At 39.1% G+C, this 22,928-nt stretch overlaps 1 protein-coding gene across 1 annotated transcript in view; it reads left to right on the top strand.

Moving 5' to 3' along the window:
- anos1a (anosmin 1a) overlaps positions 1-8,092 on the top strand; it is a 31,781-nt gene extending 23,689 nt beyond the window's left edge. The window contains exons 8-14 of the mRNA XM_066659742.1: positions 376-517; positions 984-1,094; positions 2,897-2,985; positions 3,776-3,947; positions 4,717-4,937; positions 5,768-5,909; positions 6,571-8,092. Coding sequence (XP_066515839.1) covers positions 376-517; positions 984-1,094; positions 2,897-2,985; positions 3,776-3,947; positions 4,717-4,937; positions 5,768-5,909; positions 6,571-6,620 — 927 coding nt within the window. The 3' untranslated portion in view covers positions 6,621-8,092. The remainder of the gene's footprint in view (positions 1-375; positions 518-983; positions 1,095-2,896; positions 2,986-3,775; positions 3,948-4,716; positions 4,938-5,767; positions 5,910-6,570) is intronic.
- Positions 8,093-22,928: the final 14,836 nt, after the last annotated feature.

Raw genomic sequence — 22,928 nt, 5'->3', positions numbered from 1 at the left:
GGGATTATAAAGCCTCCTGGCATTAGGCTGTGAAGTGGTTGAACTGCAGTGTCTGGAATGACAGAGCTCCATCCAGTAGAGCAATTCTTGTGGTCCAGTACTAACCATCCTGCATTAGTAACTGATCTCACTAGAGGTCTTATGGCTGTATGCAATAAAATCCTTGCAGAAATGCCCCATATCTAGTCTCAGGTCAAAGCCTTTCAAGAAAAGTAGATGCTGATCCTGCAGCAAGAGGAAGCATGTTAACTCCATGTTAATATCTTTCATTTCAGTGGTATTATTTCACATGATTGTTATGGCTCTATATCGGTGGCAATTTTGGCTGCACTCTTAACGAGTCTAATGCTTGTGTGTGTGTGTGTGTGTGTGTAGGACACTAATTCAGCCGAGCTAGAGGGTCTGAGGGAGAACAGAAGCTACACCCTGGAGCTCCAGGCTGTGTCCTACTGGGGGCAGCTCCCTCTCAAAAGCTCCAAGGCCATCCTACGCTTCTCCACACAGCGGACAGAGACTCGTATGTACCTTATTGTTTTTCTTAAGAGTCTACATTGGAATTTTATTTTTTGGATGCCTTCATATGCATTTATTTAATCAACCTGGAATTTACTTAATCAAACAGCGCTATTTTACCTTTTAATTTGGGGGGTTTAAAAAGGATATAGGAATGTTTAAAAATATATTTTGACAGTAAAAAAATCCATACATAGGTTATAAGTCACCCTCAGGAAACAAAAACGGAAAATAAAGTAGCAGAAAAGTAAGTCTGCAGTTGAAGGGAGTCATGTAGTTTCTGCTTGAAGCTTGCACAAAGTATGTCCTTCTTATGGATGCTCTGCATGAAAGGAATGCTATAAATTCCCCACATTTTCTGCTTCCTTTTAAGTCTCATTACTTTATTTCTCTGGCATATTTGGTGGCTTTGGTTTGCATTCAGCTTCGTGCCAGTCATTCCATATTTTCATGTTTTGCTTTTGTTACAGAGCCCACAGTCAGTTCTGTGCCTGAAAAATCTCAGTCTGACATTTTGGATGTGGGAACACCGTTCTACCAAGACGGGCGGCTCCAGGTCCGAGTTTACTGGAAGAAACGAGGTACGGAGGAAACAATGGATATCGTATTTTATCGGTCGGGGGCTATGGGGAAAACCCTGTTTTGATCTGTACTGAAAGGGACCCCCACCTCAAAGCCGGGATCTGTCTTTGTGTAAACAAAACTCGTGTCATGAAGTTAAAGATCAGGATTATGAGTAATTAAAAAGAAAACAATGGTTGGCTCAAAACAACTTGCCACAAATCAGTTTAATCTTGATCAAGTGCTAACATGTCTGTACTTACTCAGAAGCAGTGATAGTTGGATTACTTGGTGAAAGATCTTGGATTCAAACCTGGATCTACATTCAAATCTGCTGCCCTTGAAGATGAATGTTCTTTGTATGTGATTTAAATTGACAGAAACCACCCTGAGTTTTTCTACTGAAGAACACAAGGCTAAAGCCCATGAATCATTTTAATGTAAAAGTCTAGGATTGGCTACAGTTCAAATCCATTCATAATCCTTCTAATGGATGGGCAAGAGATTTGAGAAGACTACTCATGCTTATCACTGCAGTACATTATGAAGATTGCTTGAGTTTGAGTGCGTCACTCACCAGACAATGGATGTGATTACGTTGGCATTTGACTACAGCTAAAGTCAAAGTATCATCCATAATAGCAAACTGTTAAGATGGCTGCGTAAACACACAACTCTCTGCTAAATGGTTTTGGGGGACTTTCAGTCATTTCTTAACAAGTCAATGTTGAACTATGACTATAAAAACTTGCCCTCAGTTTGGGCAATGCATGTAAAACTAAAAACCCATCGCTACAATTATATTACAAAGGCATTCTAATAGTAGGCTAGTCATTAACTAACAACAATGCACACTTTGACCTTCACTAGATGAAACACACAGATTTAAAGGTTATAAATGTGGGCGACTTTTTTTTTTCTTTTTTTTTACTTTTCTTTCCCCCCCCTCCCCCACTGGGGCATATTTAATAATTACATACTTGACTGCAGGCCATAGACAGACATACCATATTTGGCAATTAGCATCGGTAAATTGTGCTTCTCAACAAATTATGCATACTGATTTTCCTTTCACTTACAGATAAATGTCCTGCTCTCAATTTGTTATGAAAATCTTAATGTGAAATATTCCCTAACAGTTACATACAAGCCTCTTTTATAACTGTAATTATCCGTCATTGTTATCTGTTGTTCTCTCATTACTGATCTCAAGCGCAGAGCTGGTAATAATTAACTTTATAAACCAGACTCTGACGGTGAAGCGGAGGCCAGTGAAGCTGGTGATTGGAGAAGCTTTATATTTGAACAGGTGCCTTAACGAAGGCTGAAAGAAGACCCACCCTGTGTCCGACTCGCTGCCAAAACACGTTAATTTCAGTGGCGCATTTTCAAAATAATGGTTTGCGAGTATGAGCTATTAATGAATCCATTGTGAGTGGGTGCTTTTTACTGAATAAGTTTTATAGGCATTAATAAAGACAGGCTCATTAATAAAGAAATGCTCATTCCTTTAGATTCCTTGCGCCCCACACGGGGAAACGCTGGGTTAGGTCTTCTGTTTATCTCCTGAATTCCAAAATATTGGGAGAGCTAGCTTGATTCGTTATCTGAAGTGTGATGAAAAATGGTTTTGGGGTTTTGGTTTATGACAAAAATTATATTAACCTATTCATCAATAGAGATTATTGATTTGACTATACTTGTGTGCTTTTAAGTTGTATGGTGATACCTCCTTCTGCCTGGTACTTTCTTTTGTCAGGACCACATGTGTCTAATTTAGCTGCTGTTCAAAGCTAAACTCATGGCCTCTTTTCTTTTCTAGATCCAAATGTGAGCCGTTACCGCGTGCACTGGTTCCCTGAGTTCTGCTCGCATAATGGAAGCAGAGTCCAGGAGAAACTCATCACTCAGGTAGCTTCTCAATTCCTCTCACACCCAACCCTGCCATGGGTTTACAGGTACAAGGGCTGTTACTTGGCTCACACTCAACCATGAGACAGATTACCCCTGGAAGCAACCATTGATCACTCTAAGTGGAAAAGACCAAATGGAAAATCTCCAGAAGTTCTTTCATGAGTTGTTTTTATGAAAGCTAAGGAGGACTGTGAACAGCAAATTACTGGAACATTTAAAGACAGATATCCATTGCTATTGTAATAAGTCATTGCTGTAATAATACGTTTATAAAACCAACCCGATTCAGATCCTGTTAACAGTTAGCTATGGATTGAAATGAAAAGAGCTGATTTGTGGGTGCCTAAAACACCAGTATTGAAGCCATTCAGGGCTTATTGTCTGTAATGTGCTTTAATTTGAAACTGAAGTTTTGAGCCTGAAGATACTTTACACACTGTTAAATAAGAGAAATCTGTGTGTGCGTGTTGGATAATTCACGAAGAATAAAAGTTTAAGACATGGTAAAATATCCATTTAATTAAATAAAGTCCTCAAAAGCTGGACTGGATTTGGATGCATCAGAGGTTTTGATCTAAACCAAATTTAAACATAGATGATCCCATGTGAGGAACCTGCTCGTTGGAGTGTAAACAGATTTATTTAGGGAATGGTAAGCAGTTTGGTTTTTCATCACATAAAAAAAAAAATAAGGGAAACATTACTGTTAGAAATATTTTTTGCTACTCACTTGGTGGTAAAAATGACTTGCTGCCACTGTTACACTTAATTATATATTTCTTTGTAGGAGAATTACGCAAGCCTGCCTGGTTTACAATTCTCCTGCAAGTATAAAGTCTTTATCCAGCCAGCTGGGTCTAAGGGCCGAGTGCAGGCGGAAAGCACCGCCTTCTTTACCCCATCCTGTGCTGCCATCCAAGGGAAAAGCCCCAAACCCATCCCCTGCCCTGGAGAACCAGGTAAGTCTCCACTCCACAGACTTACAGAGCAGTTACACGCAGTGCTGCCCAAGCTTGTTCTCATAAACCACAGGGGTATTTGCTGTATTTTTTAATTGAGATTAATTTGTGAGCATGATGAGTGTTGGATAAGGCACACATCTAATGGTGCGTTGGTTATTCTGACTGTCTTGGAGGTCAAATGCTAGCACTGTTTCAGTTTTAGTGCCTTGACTTTTACTTATCTACAGCACAATCTGTTTCCTTTGTGTATGAAATGTGCTATAGGAATAAACTTGCCTTGCCTTGCCTTTGTTCAGGGGACAGATAAGCAGATTGGCATCAGTTCCGTGATTGAGAGATAGTAGACCACACCTGTAGATGCTTCAAAATATTAAGTCATATAGGACCTCAAGTCTTTAACCCTTAGACATTGCAAATTAAAAAATTACTGTTATGTTGTGTTGAATATCTATGGCAGTATTAATGAATTACAATGACTACATTCAATTTATATTTGTTATTGTCAAATTTTAGTCTGTAGTTCTAAATATGAAAATGGTTAAAAGTTTAGAATCTGTATTTTCAACACAACGGCACCATTTCTTTTCTATGAGCTACAAGTGAGAAGTTTTAATAGAAGGTAAAATATTTAATAGAAATGAAAAGAATTTTAGAATCACCCCACACTTCATATTTGAAGTTGACTGTAAAAGAGAAAATGTGTCAAACATTCATATTAGGCATTTTTTTTCCGTCTCTTTATATAATCCTTGAATATTTCTTTCAGCCCCTGCTCCCTCAAAAGTCATGGCCAGAGCCGAGAACCTGACTGCTGCCTTTTCCATGCACAAGGGCAATGTGACTGGCCTGTTCTCTTGGGTCGTGGCCATGCCTCGATCTCCTCAGCAGGTCACAGGCTACCAGGTCACCTGGGCAGAGGTCACTGCAGAGAGCCGCAAAAATAACCTGGCCAACAGCCTCATCTCACAGTCCCAAATCCTGCCTCCGGTAAACATCTGACCACCTTCGCAGATCACATTAAAAAATGCTTAATTAATTAATCTGTAAAAGTCTGTAATACAGTAATCCTTCGCTACTTCACAGGTTTTTTCAAGGGGCCTTTTTTATTATTTACATGTATTAGACTGGGCCTGTAGGTGACTAAATATGTCATTTACAAGTATTTCTTACGTACAGTACATGTGTTGTTCACGTCCACATCCGAGTGAAATTTACTGACACTAAATCACAGCTTAGGAATGACTCTATTAAAGAAACTGGTGGGATATCACATGTAGTTCCAGCTGAAAAACATTATAGAATGACTGTTTAATGCAAAGGGTGGGTTGTTAACAGTAACAGGGAGGGGTTTAAAAGTCCAAATACTCGTTAAATACATTAAAAAGTATCTTTCCTCTACTTGGCAGGGAATTCGTTTTTGGTCTTGGAACGCATCCCTCGTGAAAAACGAGGGATTACTGTATGTATATTAATAATAATAAATAATTTGGAAGCCATTTTTGTGCAATGTTTTGGTTGGAAACAAACGTAAAATTTTGTTTAATGTCCAATTAAAAAAAACATCAGGATTTTTTTTCTTGTTATTAAGGTAGCTACAGCAGTATGTTAATATTTCTGTTAAGCTTTATATAAATGTAACTGTTTTTTTAAAAACAAGCTTCAAATATTTGCATTTATTCTTCACCCGAATGAACCACCTGATTTGTGCTAACATGCTATGGGAATCCCACAGCAGAAATAGTCATTCTGATAAAGACGTTCTTTCCTTGATTTTATAATGAGCTCTCTCTCTCTCTCTCTCTCTCTCCCTCTCTCAGGAGCGGAACATACTTGTAGTCTCCGGCTTGCAGCTGGCGTCTCTCTACAGGCTGGAGGTGGGGGTAATGACCACCGGAGGACAGGGTCCAACCACGTCCAGAACTTTCCAGACTCCAGGCCATGCCAGGCCAGTCCTGTACAGTAAGTACCCAAAAATACTTTGAGCTCTACTAACATTAACATTAATATTGATTACTTTTTTTTTCCATTTCTGCATTTTCCTTGCATCTCCATTCAAGTTCAAGTGAAGAGAAAAGTAATGATACAGTTTTACTAAGAGATAGAATCTGGTGTTTAAAAATTTTGGAGACCATTCCTCAAATGCCATGTTATTATTTATTTATTATTATTTTTACCTTTTTTATGTTTGAAGAATATAAGATATCCTCTGTGGAAACACATGTAAATACGACACAGAATGAGTTCTCAGTAGAGGACTGTACTTATATTCACTTTCATTTAACATCAACAAAACATAACTGTGTATTTATTATAACAGTAAGTCTGACATTCAGTGAAATCCTTCCACATTAATTCTTGAGAAAGAGAACTCATGGTCATGGTTTTGTCGTAACTGATAAGAAGGTCACATACCACATTCTTTCTGGGTTAGACATCCACTTATTTGTCCTCATTTCTGCTCAGTACAAATGTCTGTAGTTTAAGAATAGTCATTCCGAACAGTTTAATGGGAAAGAGTATATTATAGAGAACTTATAGACTCAAGTCTCTATACAGTGGTGGTGATGATAACCAGGAGTTTCACACTGTGTTTGACACTGTGTTTTGTTTATATCTTTAGGACCTAATGTGAAGAAGCACCATTTGAGGTCAGTAGTAGAACAGCACTGAAGCTTGCACTGAAGCGAACCATCTAACCCTAACCCCCAGCTCCTCAGGAACCCGAACAACAGAAAGAACCAAAGAACATTCAGTGGAACAGCTCTGCATTTCCTGTCGTAGATCAGAAGCTTCAAGAGTCAGGCCCTGGACATTTGAGAAGAAATTTCGAATGCTATCCCAACAAAGGATCCCCATCCGTAAGAGAACCAGGCAAGAAGGACTTGGACAATGGTTAGAAGAAAATCAAATAGCTGAAAAAAAAAAAGAATTCCAATAACCTGAGTGAGTTTTGCAGTGTTGCTGTAAGAAAAAAGGGGGCTGGCCTGAATAACTCCACTATTCAAGTATTTGCTTTTACGTTTGTGTTTAATACTCTTTAATTCAACTTTAAAATAACCATTTCATCAGCGAAGGCCTTTAAAAACAGAAGGGTTGTTGTTACTTTTGGGGACCAACTGAAAAAGTAATGCATTAAAAGTGCTATAAAGGAGACCTGCTCTACCCATTTTCCAAGTGAACACAGTTCTGGGATTCTAAATATCTGTGATACCGCAAGAATCAAACACCACAGCGGCATCCTCCCCCTGTCTAAAGTACTCTTATGTCGTCTAGCTCTGTGACGTCTTAGTTCCCTGCTCACCTTTTTAACCAGTTCTCTTAGTTGCCCGCTCTGTTGCTTCTTTTATTTCTCTGCCACAGTTTAATGAACACTAAATGATGATTAATTTCGAAGAGTAAATATGACTTTGAGTGGATATTTTCTTTTCTAAAGTGTTTCTAAAGTGTTCAGGCCAGCCCTAAAACAATAAAAGCCTCCATATTCCCTTTTATTTGAAAGGCATTTAACTCTCAAAGGAACGCGACTGTTAATCTCCACTCCACTACATCTTGTTTTAAAAAGGAAAAAGAAAAACAGAGGGGGGGGGGATCTGCAAGTCCAGTGTGGCATGTTTCTCTCTCACCCTTAACTGAAGTGGACTTGTAAAAGTGGTGTGTGCGTTTCTGCATGTGTGTTTTCCTCTGTGATCTGTAGGCATGCACCTTCTACCCTGTGTCTCCTTCCAGCTAACTCCTCTGCAGAAACAAACCAATTACTGTAAACATATTCGGTGCATTGATTATCAGTTCTAAACAATTTTTGTTTGACGTGTAGCGCGGATCTTGTTTTCTATGTGCTTTTTATGCTGTACAATTACTTGTTGCGATGCTGTCTTGTAATTCCTGTATATATTATATGTGCTTATTTATTTGTGTATACACTACAACTGTGTAATTATGGTGTGTGTGTGGGTGTGTGAATGAGAGAGAGAGAGAGAGAGACAGTGTGGTTGCGAGTGAGTGAATTGTGTATTACTTTCCCAGAATTCCTCAGACTGAACTCCCTCGCGAGGAGAGATTGTGTAAAATAGATTTGTAAATTCCTTACTTCCCATGGATTAAACAAATGTAATGTACATATTTTTTATTATTAAAAAGTCCTAACACCCTACATCTTATCTGTTATTCATTCATTCATTCATTCATTCATTATCTGTAACCGCTTATCCAAGTCAGGGTCACGGTGGTTCCAGAGCCTACCTGGAATCATTGGGCGCAAGGCCGGAATACACCCTGGAGGGGGCGCCAGTCCTTCACAGGGCAACACACACACACACACTCACACATGCCCTCACACACTCACACCTACAGACACTTTTGAGTCACCAATCCACCTACCAACGTGTGTTTTTGGACTGTGGGAGGAAACTGGAGCACCCGGAGGAAAACCACGCAGACACAGGGAGAACACACCACACTCCTCACAGACAGTCACCCGGAGGAAAACCACGCAGACACAGGGAGAACACACCACACTCCTCACAGACAGTCACCCGGAGGAAAACCACGCAGACACAGGGAGAACACACCACACTCCTCACAGACAGTCACACGGAGCGGGAAACGAACCCACAACCTCCAGGTTCTTGGAGCTGTGTGACTGCGACACTACCTGCTGCGCCACCGTGCATTAAAAGAATACTCAGTAATTTGAGTCTGTTTTATCTGTAGTTTATAGTCCGTTATCAAGGACGGTAATTTCTATGTGCAATACTATGCAAAAGTCAGCAAGAAAACATCTAATCTAAAGCGCCAGTCACATTCTCATATATTCTAGAGCTATTTCTGAGATCAGTGTTTGCAGAAACAATATAACAGAACATGGAACGGCCACACCAAAGCCCGTAGCTGTATTACTATTATTGGATGCATTTTGGATTGTTTTATTTGTGAGAAACATAAATGGCAACCAAATTCCTTCAGTGAAAACTAAGAGCACATCTTAAAAATAAAGGGAAAGGCACATTTTCTCATTCATTTATTTGTTGTAAATGTATTCCTTGCTGGTTTCCACACTCTTAAAAATACATATGTGCTTAGTATATTACTATAAGGTAGAATTTGATACTTGCGCCGTTTGTTCATCGTAAATCAACAGAATCAAAACACACCGTACAAGCCAGTGGGCAGAGGCTTGTGGGTAGTGGGTTTATTTAGCTATTTAAGTGTTTATTTGTGGTTACTGATCACATGCTACAGATGCAGCAAATGTTTCATAATGTCTACAACTTGTACACACTCTGACACTAATACACTATTAGTTTTATAACTTACACGAAGGTATTGCATGCTTTCTCCCAAAGGTATGTCATTCTTCTTAGCCAAGCAGAAAATACATCATCACTGAAACACAGCGCTATCTGTTCTCTACATAATGATCTCACTCGGGTGGAGGAAGAACACACAGACGCCCAGGGAGGCTTGCTCTGTTTGAGCAGGTCTTCTTCTGTTTTTTCCTGGTTTCTATTTGTGGAGCCACTCAATTTGTGTGCAAGGAGAGGGGTGGCAAAGCACCTGGGATATGTGTGGGTGTGTGTATGCGTTTCTATGAACACATGAAGCTTCGCTTGTCAAGCCTGGAATAGTCAGGGAGGGCCTGTGGGGGGTCTTTCATTAGAATTCAACATCACTATGTTGGTGTATGTAATGGTGTACATATTGGCGCAAAAGCAAAGCACCACCTTTAATTTATTTCAAGTCAAAAAAAAAAAAATAATAAAGAATGAATTGACTGATTAATTGACGCAATTCCAAAGACATGTTGCCAGTGTTTAGTCTGTCCACCCATGATGAATAAGTACAGCTTCCAATTCTCCGGAAGACTGCCATTCACTTTCTCAAAGAAACCTTCAGGAATGTTGTCCATAACCTCCAAAGACCAGTCCATGAAGCTGATAGCAGTTTATCACAGGGCATCACATATTCATCCAGTTAAACACTCATAACCATGGGAAACCACCCACATCCACCACATACCAACATGTGGTTTTGGATTGTGGGAGGAAATCACAGCACAGAACACACCAAACCCGTTACTGTGACCCAGACCCAAGGACCCTGGAACAGTGTGGCAGCAAAACTACCGGCAGCTCCAGCGTGTTTCCCCCAGACCCATTCAGTGATGTTGATATTCTGAGGTGGCTATTACGTTGTTCTGAGGACACTATTTCCTTTTATAAGTGTAGCATGTGCTTGGTTCTGTTCCTTGCATCCTGTTTTGTTTCATGGTGGTTTCCTTGTGTTCTTGTTGTCATCTTCCTGCCCATGGGTCTCCCTGGTCATGTGATCAGCCTTCTCTAGTGTTTCCTGTGTCATGTGTCTCGATTAGGTTCCAGGTGTGTCTTGTTTTGGGTGTTGTTTTATAGCCTGTGATCAAGCTAGTCTGTGCCCTTTCTTGGGTCGTTTTTTTTCTAGGAAGAAAATCTAGGTTTCTTTGTTTAGCTTAGTTCTTTGTGTTCCTTTTGTCTTTAGTTCTGCGTTTACCTTAGTTTTCCCTAGTGTTTCTCTAGTAGCTTCTCTCTTTTTGTGTTGCATCTACTTTTGTTTGCCTAAGTTCTTCTGTTTCTTTTTATAGGTCTTATAATTTCTAATTTTAATCATTGGACGAGTGTTCATTTCTCTTCTTTTGTTTCTTTCCTGGTCTGTGTATTTCGGAGTTAATAATAAACGCTGCATATTTGTGATTACTTCTGTCTCCTTTACCCTTTGCACTACACCCCTAGTGTAATAGTTAATAATAGTTTCTTGAGAGTTTTGCATCTTTTCAGACCCACAGCATTGTCCTCTCACAGTGGAAAAGCTGAGTGGAAATATATTTGTCTTCTCTGAAGAGATATTCTCAAATATTCTATGTTTTGGGGCCTTTGATGATGTTATTAAGTCACTAAATAAAGTGTATAAAGGCTTATAAAGATGTTAAAAAGTACCAGGAGAAATGTTTAACACTATAAACACTGTCTTTCTGTTATTGTTCATTTTTCATTGGTGTTTTGTATTGTATGCTCAGGGATGGATTGGAGAGCAAATACAGATTAAAAAAAAGGTATTGTGATATTGTGTATGCCTGTATGATATTGTGAGCCTGTTGGCAGAGTCATCAGCTGGACTTAATGCACATATTAATGTTGTGTATGTTTACCTGGAGGTAGTTTTACAAACTGGAAACACAGCAAGTTAAAAATGGACAAAGGATTCAAAACAGCACCAAAAACCAAGAAGGTACACTACAGAGAGAAGAACGAAGTGTGTACTTGGTTTATTGTTTGTTAATAACACACTGTACCCTCCCAGCACAATTATTGTTATATCCTGAGACATCACGTCCTATGTTTGGTTTGTTTATAAGCCTTTGGTTTCTATTACGTTCACATTTGAAATGAACAGCACCAGAGATTGTTGATCAAGACCCACCTGATCAGGTCTTGTTCCACTTGTTTGGTGCACACCAGAATTCAAAATGGTGTTTTCACATTTTAATGAACCACAGAGCAACCGTAACAGGGCTCGCTGTAGTCAAACCAAAGCTGACAAGTGTGAACACAACCAGAGCTAACATCATGTTAGCTTGTCAGCTAGCTTGCTAACTAACATTGTGTTACATTTGAGCTGGTGCGGACAGTTTAGGGTTCAACCGCTTTTGTTCCCAACACATCACTGTGAATATTAATATTTTAAAATGTTTTAAAGGAAACTGGACTTGTGTGGATTTGTGAGTGTGAAAAATGCTGTAGGTTTGGTAAATTACTGCTATGCCCTGATATTGTTTTCAGCCCATGGGGCTACTGTGTGAACTGAGGCAGCAGGCAGTAAATTAACTTTATACACTACCATGAATCTTTTCTGTAGGATCTGTTGATACACTGTATGTTAACCCCATAACAATACAGATGCAATGTAATGTGTTTCCCATACACAACTAGGCGATCTTTTCTGATGGATAATACACATGGCTGGAGTACACTGTATGGCTTCCATATGTGGTGTCAGGAGGGAGTGGGTGTGAGTATGTTCGGTGTAGACTGATACTGTGATTTATTTATCATCCCTGGTTCTACTATAAGCAATGTTTTATAGTTCAATGAAACTGATCTGACTGGATCTCCAAGGGAGCGTCTCAAAAGGTCATTCACAATGTGCTAAGTGAAAATGTTTTAGTGCACATCTGACGAGATGAAACCTTTCACGTCAAACACAAGGGACAATGTGCTCTGCATTGAGGGTTTGAGTCTAAACCCAGTAAACAAACATTCAAAATTGGTCTAAAAGTAGTCTGTCCGTCAAAGACATATTTTAAACATCAATGGACGTCCAAAATCCTTCTTAATAAGTTAGTTAAGTGGTGACCAATTAATAACTTCAATGGACGTCCAAAATACGTCTAATAGTCGTCTTTTCAATGTCTGTGTTTGGACGTCTTTTCAACCTTAAGAGAACATTGATTAGACGGCAGTCATTACGTTATGTCAACGTTGAATCAACGGCTAATTGTTTACTGGGAAGGCCTTGGTTTATTTTCATGTGTTGTGTAATTACGCAATTGTGAATTTTGTAATTTTATGGATAAATCAAATATTACAATGCATGCAGTTTTATGAAAACTTGCAAAATGACACCATTTCTGAATTAATATGAAGTATAGATTATTTGTTCCACAGGTTTGAATGTTATAAGGCAACAAAAGTGCACCCTGCTGGAGTATCTAGGGTTAGCTAAGGGTGATTGTGTGAGTGAGTGAGTGAATGACTGAATAATTGAATATAGAAGTGAGTTTAAAAGCAACAGGGGTCACGTCTAAAAAAACAAATCTCATGCTCTTTTGTCATGAACACAACAGCAACTAAAAAATGCTAGCTTGTGTAGCCGCCTAATACCTGTTATTGGAAATCAAGGCAAATAGCATAATTAATCTTCACTGGAACTGCTTTCACTGTGAGTGGAGTTTCTTGAGGGGCCTTGAGGAGCCTTCCACTTTGCTGTTGCTTCTGTTTGTTCACTGCTTATTGAGCAGTGTCAGCATAGTTTGTCTAAGGTGACATTTGAAATCTATATTTGAATGCTGCAGATAATCCGTAGTTTAAAAGCAAATCATATAATTGCAATGACATTGACATATCAAAGCTCAATTTCCTGTTCTTTATTGGGCATATATAACCAATGCACATAGAGGGTACATCATTTGTGATCTTTAAAATGGCAACAAAAAAATACCTGTCATAACATCGCATTACAACTAGTGCCCTTTTCTTATTATTACTGATACTGCACATCAACGTTAACCTCATTACACCAATGGGGGCCATGCAGAGGTCTTTCAATTCAAGGGTGAACATTATGTAAAGGTAGGCCTAAGTGTGGAGATGATTAATTGTCAGAAAATGATGGTAAATGGCTTTAAATAAAAGCATCTCTCTCCGTGTTCAGTGTGGAGATGGAGTTTACTGAGAAAGTATTACAAAGAGAAATGGTGCAGTTGGGAGTGAGCACCACTCCTCTATTTGCGCTGAAGTGTTGAACCATGTGGCTGGATTTATGAGCACCTAGAGAGAGAGAGAGAAGGAGGAAGGGAGAAAGAAAAATGTGTGTGTGTGTGTGTGAGAGAGAGAGAGAGAGAGAGAGAGAGAGAGATAGAGAGACAGAGAGAGAGAGAGAGTTGACTGGTTGGAACACGTTTACGATGCTCCAGAGAGAGAGCGCCGGGGGAAGTGTGAGGGAGAAAGAAAGGGAGAGAGATTGACAGAGAGAGAGGGAGTGAGAATAGATGTGCTGAGGGGCCAAAAAGTGGGAGCAGATGAAATATACATCAAAATAGTTCACACTATTTCGGCCTGAAAAGGAAACGATATTTCCTCCCCTCCAGCTTCCCATGAGCCTCTCTGACAAGGTGCTCCATGACTGGTCAATCCCGCGAGAGGTATTCTCAGAAATGATTGTCCTCTGGCTAATGTCATTATGTTTCAAAACCCCTGTTTATCGCACATTCATCACAGTCCAGTTAGCTAGCCAACTGACTCGACAAAATCTCGACTGAAATCAGTGTTCACTGTTAGTGTTAGCATTGTGCTATGAGCTAGCCTGAATCCTAAATCCTGAGAATCCTTTATAGGTTGGTTATCAAATGGCTGCTATACCCCACCAAATAAATAAATAAATAAATAAATAATTAAGCCATAGAAGCAGTTTGACATTCAGCCCAAGCTAAATCCCAACTGAAGATTTAGTGGTTTCAGACATTTTACTGCATATGCCCCACAACACAAGCAATTGTTTTAGGGGGCTAAAACAACTCTGTATATAAATAAATAAAAAGAAATAAAATTTCTTACAGGGTGGCACGGTGGTGCAGCAGGTAGTGTTGCAGTCACGCAGCTCCAGGGGCCTGGAGGTTGTGGGTTCGATTCCCGCTCCGGGTGACTGTCTGTGAGGAGTGTGGTGTGTTCTCCCTGTGTCTGAGTGGGTTTCCTCCGGGTGACTGTCTGTGAGGAGTGTGGTGTATTCTCCCTGTGTCTGCATGGGTTTCCTCTGGGTGACCGTCCAAAAACACACGTTGGTAGGTGGATTGGCGACTCAAAAGTGTCCGTAGGTGTGAGTGAATGTGTGAGTATGTGTGTTGACATGTGAAGGACTGACGCCCCCTCCAGGGTGTATTCCTGCCTTGCGTCCAATGATTCCAGGTAGGCTCTGGACCCACTGTGACCCTGAACTGGATAAGTGCTTACAGATAATGAATGAATGAATTAATGAATGAAAATTTCTTACAAAATAACACAATAACAACATTACACCACATAATAAAGGCTTAGCACAAATGTCTATTAGCATCATGGGTTTTTCTTGTTCTTATGCAGCAGTGTTACCTATGATCTATAGTAACTTGTAGTAGCCATTAAGCCATATTTTATTTTCAAAATCTTCATACAGTTTTCTTAGAAGCTCATGTTAGTCAAGTTCATGTTGAAGATATTACATTATAGACTGTATTTTTTGTGGATGTAGCCATATGTGAATGGCAAAAAGCATTTAACATTGCATTTATAAGACACAAACCTGTTAGCTAAGTATTAGCATTCTGCTAACGTTCAGTTTAGAAAATAAACATTTTTTCTCACACTTTGGGAATGCAGTATGATATTTTTCACATGTGGAATTTTGAGAAATGGCCAGTTCTCCGGGCAGTGTCCTAATTAGTGAACTACGGAGCTTTTTGAGACACACCCTCAGTTTTGTTAGCATTAAATGTGACGATGTTAACAATTTCATCATCCCTCGTCACAAATTGAAGGGCTCCTCAAATTTGAGATTGTGTTTGTATTAGGATGTGATGAACTGGTGTGGAGTTCTCATAGGATTCCGCTCCGCTCTGAAGACTTCAAAGCGAACTTGTTTTGTTTCATAAGTCACCCGTGGGAAATCCATGTTCAGATGAATCAAAATGTATTGACAGTGCACTAAGCTCACAGAGACAGAGCTGTGGGGTGGAAACAGTTTATAACGCGCTCGCTGGAGAAGGATTCCTTTGATTACTCAATAGTTATTGCGTTATAAGTCTAACATCTGTGCTCAACATTAAGGGACAATGTGTGTGTGAATTTCTCTCTCAGTAGAATTGCGGCAGCTGTTTGAAAACCTAACATATGCTGCATGATTAAGGATAAGTTACTGGTGTTTTCTTGAAAGTCATGTTATGTTCAAAAATGACATACATTTTTAATAGATACATTTTTCCTCTGTTTTCAGGCATAAAGGCACATTTATTTTCAGCTTTTTCGCAGCTTAGATCACCATAACTGACAAATAGCAGAGCTGACATCCTTCTGAAATGTCTAGAATTGCCATATGTAAAAATGTGGGAACATAGCTTTGACTAAGTGCCATGGCTTAAGCCATTAGGCCATGCACGCTCACAAACAGAGAACATTTAGAGATTGGATGGAAGGTTTTGAACATTGGAGCAAAAATACAGTGACTTAGAAATGATAAAGGTGTATAAAAGTTTGCCCCTTATCCCAAGTAAATATATAGCCTCTTGGCCAAGATATGTTTAGTATCTGAAGTTTGCTACTTTAGGTTTGCACTAGATAACAAACTGACATAATGCTAAATAGACACACTGTGAATTTGTACTCAAAATTTGTGTCAGAACATAACCCTTCACAAATAATTAAGCTAAAGTCTCACGTCTTTCCATTGGCTCTCATTGCCTGAGGAAACTACTGGGATATTAAGGAGATGTCTTCTTTATTAAGAGATTATTGTCTATGATGGGAATTGGCTTTGTGCTGATTAAGAGTATTTTGGAGACTGCTTGTAGTGCAGGTTATGGGTATGTAGCCTGCAAAGCGTGTACAGTCTTGAGTTTAATTTGGCTCTGACGAGGACCTGAATAGAATTGACAGAGATTTAATAAAAAGGGATGCCCACTCCATGATTAATTCGGAGATCGTCCATGAGATGGAATGTAATTTTTCCAACCTAATCTAATAGGATGTGGTCTGGACGGCAAAGCAGGCCTTGAGATGCTCAGGGGGGAAATGGTGTGTGTTTAGAGGGGGGCTATGAGGCAGAATGGGGGTGGAGGGGGAAGGGGGGTTGAAGGCCATTAGTGCGAAGCCTGCAGTATCTCAATGGAATTGTTTTGGTTGTTTAGAATCGTAAGCAGCATCTTACTTAGAGGACCCAGTGCTGTCACTAAGGATACGGCTGGGGGAGAGAGAGAGAGAGAGCACCCAACGAAAACACAGCTGATGCATGTGAGTGAGTGATTGGGGGGTGGGGCTTGAGGAAAGGGGAATGATAGAAAAAAAAATGAGACGTTAACATGTGCCTGTGGCCAAGGGAGAGGTATAGATGTGTGTGTATGTGTGTGTGTAAAAGTAGCAGATGTGCAGTTACGATCTTATTATTTTCAGGGTTATGACTCTCCCTCCCTCTCTCTCTCATTCTGGCCCCCCCCCCCTCATTATTATTCTGAAGACAGTTACAGAACAGTTAAAGTGCACTGTAAGCTACATTCAATACAGTCCGTGCAGAAGCACAGGTTTACATTACAATACCGTAGATTAATTTTTAAATCTGGTTTCTACATGGACATAGAGTACGGAGCAAAACTCTGTGAAGAAAAGGCCATCCTTCTTTCATTTCATTTACAGTCAGAATGTTCATTCACATTTCAGCATCAAGAAAAAAATACACAGCAGACATATGTTTAACATACACTTTCTCATTATGTAGTGTTTCCACCCTTTGCCTTCATTAGCGCTCCAATTTAAAATAAAATAAACCTGTTCTCAGTTTTTATTTACATACTTTTTTTTCCATATAAATGCCTCCAAAGCTTAGTCTTAGGGGTTAGATTTTTTTTTCAAGTAACCACTGAAAACATTCAATAATGTTGAGGTCAGGGCTCTGATGTGGAGTGTCCATTTCTTGGTTTGATTTGCATATGTTCTTCTTTTAGCCCCCGAAGGACTAGCGCCCCCTGCAGGGTTTGTTCCTGCCTTGCTCCGGACCTACCACAACCCTGAGTTTGATGAGGTTACCTACAATGAATGAATGAATCATATACAATAGTGGGTGAGCATGAAATGACATTATTTTGGGAGTTAGTAAAAACGCTAAAGATTTGAAGATTAATTCATTTATTTAAATTTTAAACAAATCATGATTATGGGCTCCTGCTTAAAGCCCAGTTTCTAAAGTTACCTCAGGTATTTTAATGAAGCATCTCACACACTCACATGGAAATGCCGCTGTCTGTCTCCTAAAACTCCCATAACTGGATGTACTACTCATGTTGATTTTTTTTACATCCACTAGTCAGACAGATGGTTAAAAATAGCCCCCATTAGTGCTGAGAAAGTGCAGACATGTTGATACTGCTGCGAGAGGAAACCCTCGGAGAGCTGGTGTGTGCACATTGTAATCCCACATGGACATCTGGTGCCCTCCATTTCTTCTTCCATATGGATTATCACCATGATGCTTTGTTGCTACTTGCTCAGGGATTAGTGGATTGCGCGGCTTTGTTGTTTTTGTTGTGGCACATCACACTTCATTGCCATGGTCTTGTTTATGAGGACTTCTTTGAGCTGCTGCTGTTTTTATTATTTTTTATTTTTCCTCCCTCTCCTCCAAATCCTGTTTAATATGGATTATGTAGGCTACTATGAGCGTGTCGGGATTACTGGAGCCTAGAAGACTCCACAATAATGTGCTAGCTTCAAAAAGAGGATGTTTTTCGCTCTATTTAGTTATAAGCTGAAAAGTTATTTTTACTAAAATGGAATAATTCCTCTGTGTGAGTACTGTATACGATAACAAAGGAGGAATGGCTGATCAAACAGCTTTATGCAGCTACCGTAGCTGAGTTGTACAGGCTAGACATGTGAAAAAAAGGAATAAGACCCCATGTTTTCACAGTGAAAGCTCCTACCAAGTATTAGTGCTATTAAAATGTTAAAAATGCTATTCACATAAAGTGGCGTCATAGTGGAGTGAAAACTGGGACTGAGATACCAGGGGGGGGGGGGCTTGAGGTGTCTGGAATTTTATTTCCCTTTAAATATTAATATCATTTAACAATCACAATAAATGTTACTAACTAATATAAATTTAGTGTTTTGGGTAGATAAATTGGCTGACTGATGGATTGAATTGTGTGTCCTAGCCTTCATATAGTGTCTGAGGACTGGCCTCACCCCCTGCACGAAATGGTTTAGTCCGCCTTCACCCGGATATTTAACGAGGCGCGTTTAACTTAACGCTAACTGCCGCTTCAGCAGAACGAACGCTATGTCCGTATTCCCAAGAAAGCTAAATCTGGTTTTCAGAAAAGAAAAGGAGAAATAGAAAATACAAAAATAGAAATGAGGGAAAGCAACTGCTAACAAACTTCATTCCCCAAAAAAGTTGAGCCCAAATGTGAAAGCAAATAGCCTGCGTTAAAGAACTCCTGTGGTTATAAAACGCTTTAATACCACCGCGATTGTCAGTGCAAAAAACTGCATAACACAAAATTAGAAATAACATGATCTAATCTTATCTGTAATCTGAGGTAAATTCTAAATAAAGGTTTGTTTTCATGGCCTACCACACCATTTTAATATTGTACTAATTCAAAAATTAAGTTAATAATTATTGGGCTATAACATAATTAGTAACTTAGTAGACTCAGTCTTGTAGGTATATAGTGATGTAAGGACAGGCTAGCAACGTATTAGCATTAGTGGGGGTTGTGGTTGAGGGAGGCCCATGGACACAGCTTGTACATAGTGCCCAGAATTTGGTTCTACACCCCTGTTCACACTTGAAGTTAACAGTCAAAGCGTTTTTTCCCCCAGACACATGGGAATGTCTAGCACATACTCTTATTAATCTTAATGTAATTTTGTTTCTTAAAGTAGAGATCAGTTTTAGTGACCATGGAATTTTTTAGCTAACCTTTGGGCTAATAGGACAACAACAGGAATAAAATTCACACGATTTACGTAAATGCAGTGATTTTTAAAGGACCTTTGGTGTAAACAAAAAAACTAAATTCAATGAATTAAGAAAAGCCTATTCTTAAATATGGAATGGCTTTCTGGGCGGGAGTTTAGAGACAAAGGCGTGGCAAGAATCTTGTAACGATACAAAATAACAAAGAACACAAAAGAGAAACCATGATTGCTTAATTCTTGCTTACTACATACTGTCTATAATGTAAAGTGGTGAACCGTTTAGTAGTACAGCTAGACCTTCATTTTGGGTCATTAAAAAAACACTCAACAGTACTAGTTCTTTTAGCACCCCTATGGGATTCTACTCTTATATGAGCAATAAGTGAAGGCTGATACATACTAGCGATTTTTGATTACCGTAGATGTAATGCTGATGTTTGAGGCTTGTAAAAACATGTTTGTCTGAAGTTTATAACAGACATTTTAACATATACTTTACTCTGTAGCCATTTCACAGTGAGTCTTACAGAATTCTGCTGAATAACTTCTGTTGTTTTTAATTTCTAACAACTGACTGAACACAGAGATCATACGGTAAAATGATGCCTTCTGGAATCCATAGTCTGGAGTTCCTTTCACAAAATTACTCCTGCTTAGTCTGAATCGATAGGTCTTCAGCTCCTTTTTATAGAAGGCCTGAATATTCATTGTTTCCTGCATGCTCTGTAACACGGATAATACATTTTTCTTGATGACTGAAAGTGTAGACTTAGAAGAGTGCTAATTTTAAAAAAGTTGTGTCACTGTGGGCTGAAAAGGCCTGTTGTAATGGCTGGGGTTGTGCTTTTCTGTGAGTGTGTCTGAGCTGACGGTGGCATTTGTGTCTTCAGGCTCAGATAGCTGAGACCTTGTCAGACTGAGTGTATTGCTGGGCAGCCCTTGTCATTGTTTTGAAATGGCACGTCGAGCGTGATCAGCTTCCTTAACACTGCTGCGCTCTTAATGCTGACGCCCTTAAACAACGGAGCAACTCATGGCCAAAAGAGAGAGCGACATATTAACTCTGTGTGTGGGAGTGAGACAGAGTAAAAGACTTTCAATGTGAAAAATTATACGTTGATATACAGAGTCAATATGAATTCAGTTCACAAGTCAGTGAACACTCATCAACTTACATAAAATGTTTGTTGTTCAAGATCAGAGCAAATCAACAGCAAAATAACAAAATATATTACAAAAAAAAAGCATCTAAAACTAATTACATTTTGCAATGTGGGCTCTGGAGTATTCAGCCCATTGCTCTTGGAGCTGCTTCATTGTTTGATAAATATATCTTGACCCAGAGAGACTGGGATTATTATGTTGCTATAGAAATATTTTTTTACCAGATATTTTCCAGACTGTACCTGTATTATGTGGCTATGTGTGCATCTAAATGTATAAATACAAACCCAATTTCCAAAAAATTTGAATTGGACACCAATTATGAATGAGTGTGACCTTCGAGCCCTCAGATGGCAGTGCATAAGAAACTGTCATGCTACACTGATAAATAGCTACATATCTCTGTCCCAACTTTTTTGGAGTGTGTTCTAGAGGTCAAATACTGATATTTGCAAAATGCTTTCAAACTGTTCGGTGAAAACGAAATCTTCGTGAGAATGAACAAATCAAAGACTCTAGTTTTTATTGCATTTTACACAATGTCCCAACTCTTTTTTGTATGTTTGCATGCACGTAGGAGTCTGTATGCTTGACTAACAGAACAACACACACTGTTCTGAATGTGTTGATGATGCGGGCACACACTGACACATAATCAGAAGCAGGCTTTTGGAATTGCATCATGGAGATGAGATTTCAGTCATAAATTAACCACGAAGAACCCAGAGTGATACACAGTGGCCGGAATGTGTTTGACCACCCTTGGCTTTACTACACCCAGAAGAACATGAGAGAGCTTTTAAAGCACCTTTATTGAATACTTAAGTGCATGCTCGCCCATTACGATTCCATCACAATGAAGAGATACCACATAATAGCCTGTAATTGTCTAGTTGGCACCTCGTGGGAGTGCATGCAATCATTTCTGCCAAAAAACAAGAACAAAGAAGTCAACTACTCAATAGATACTGGCATCTGAACTCGAGTGTTGGCTGATACAAAGGACTGGGGGGTACAGCTTCAAAAGAAGGCATCCAGAACTCCAGCCAAAGTTCCTCAGAGTTCAGAGCTTCTTGCTCCAGCTCACATTGGGCATGGGTTGCACTGTTGAGCTAAATTCTACTTTTTAAACATGTACAGTATACACATGATTTAAAACACAATTAAATGTTGCTTGATCATGTGTCCAAAATCTGATTCACCGAGTCGGATCCACATCAGTGTCTATATCATATACTGACATACGATATATTGACATGATGAATCTCTGAAAGTAGTCAATTACGATTTTTTTGTCTTTTGGACATTGAAAAACCCTGACCATTTTTTTGTAAATGATCAATATCTAGACAACAATACTAACAATGCATGTTATAAACTGTTTTTATACTGATAACAATGAAAGATCTGTGTGCTATCATTTTGAGAGCTAGAGATTTACTAAAAGTAACTTACACAGCGACGTCTTCCGGTGTGCCATTTTTTTTTTTTACTTTTTGAGTGTAAGTGTTTATTAAGGAATTGAGTTCAGTGGTTTCAGTAAGTGCTAAAGGGAACAAAGTAGGTCATTGCAGTTACTGTGGAGGTTTGAGGCATGATTGACATGTAGATGAGCTCTCATTAGGAAGCTGTTAAAGCGGCCATGGCAGATCAATATTTAATCATGGCTACTGTTCGCTGCAGAAACCTCTCATTTCTGATATGTCTGAATGAAAAGCTCAATCAATCATTCACCATCATTCAGACTGCTTCTGAGAAACAAACCAAGGGTTTATTGCATTATTTAAGAATACAGCCCTTAAGCTTGTACATCAATCAAAGAGATATTAAACCTGGCCTGGAATAAGGAATGAATAAATCAAATGTACTAGCTGTCAGAAGTTCTGAGTACACCTGGAACCTTCTTTTTTTTGATGAATGACTTTATTTTAAATAATGTTGTCTGTGACCAATAGTATTTCATTATGTCTGTCTTTAGGTAAAAGTGGATAAGGAATACATGACCTTAGGGTCACCATTCCCAATGGCAAGTGTCGGCTAAAAAGGCCTAATCATTGAACTACCTGACCTCACTAATGTAGAGTAGCTAAATGCTATTAAAAAAAAATAACAGCAGTGTTCAAACCTCTAGTGCAAAGCATCCACAGTAAAGTGTATGAAAAACACATGTAATCATTTATTTCAGAAAGAAACCACGGCTACATTTTTGAAAATAATACCGTACTTGAAAATGTATGTCTACAATGTCAAACACTGTCAGGTTTGAAAAAGCTAGTTTCCAGAATGTGTGCTCAGTCTGTTGACAAGTACTGTACACACTGATTAATAAATGTGACTGTGC

This window comes from Hoplias malabaricus, chromosome 2 (genome assembly GCF_029633855.1).
Source record: "Hoplias malabaricus isolate fHopMal1 chromosome 2, fHopMal1.hap1, whole genome shotgun sequence".
NCBI lineage: Eukaryota > Metazoa > Chordata > Actinopteri > Characiformes > Erythrinidae > Hoplias > Hoplias malabaricus.
The sequence above is the reverse complement of the archived record's forward strand: the minus strand, read 5'-3'. Positions and strand labels throughout refer to the sequence as shown.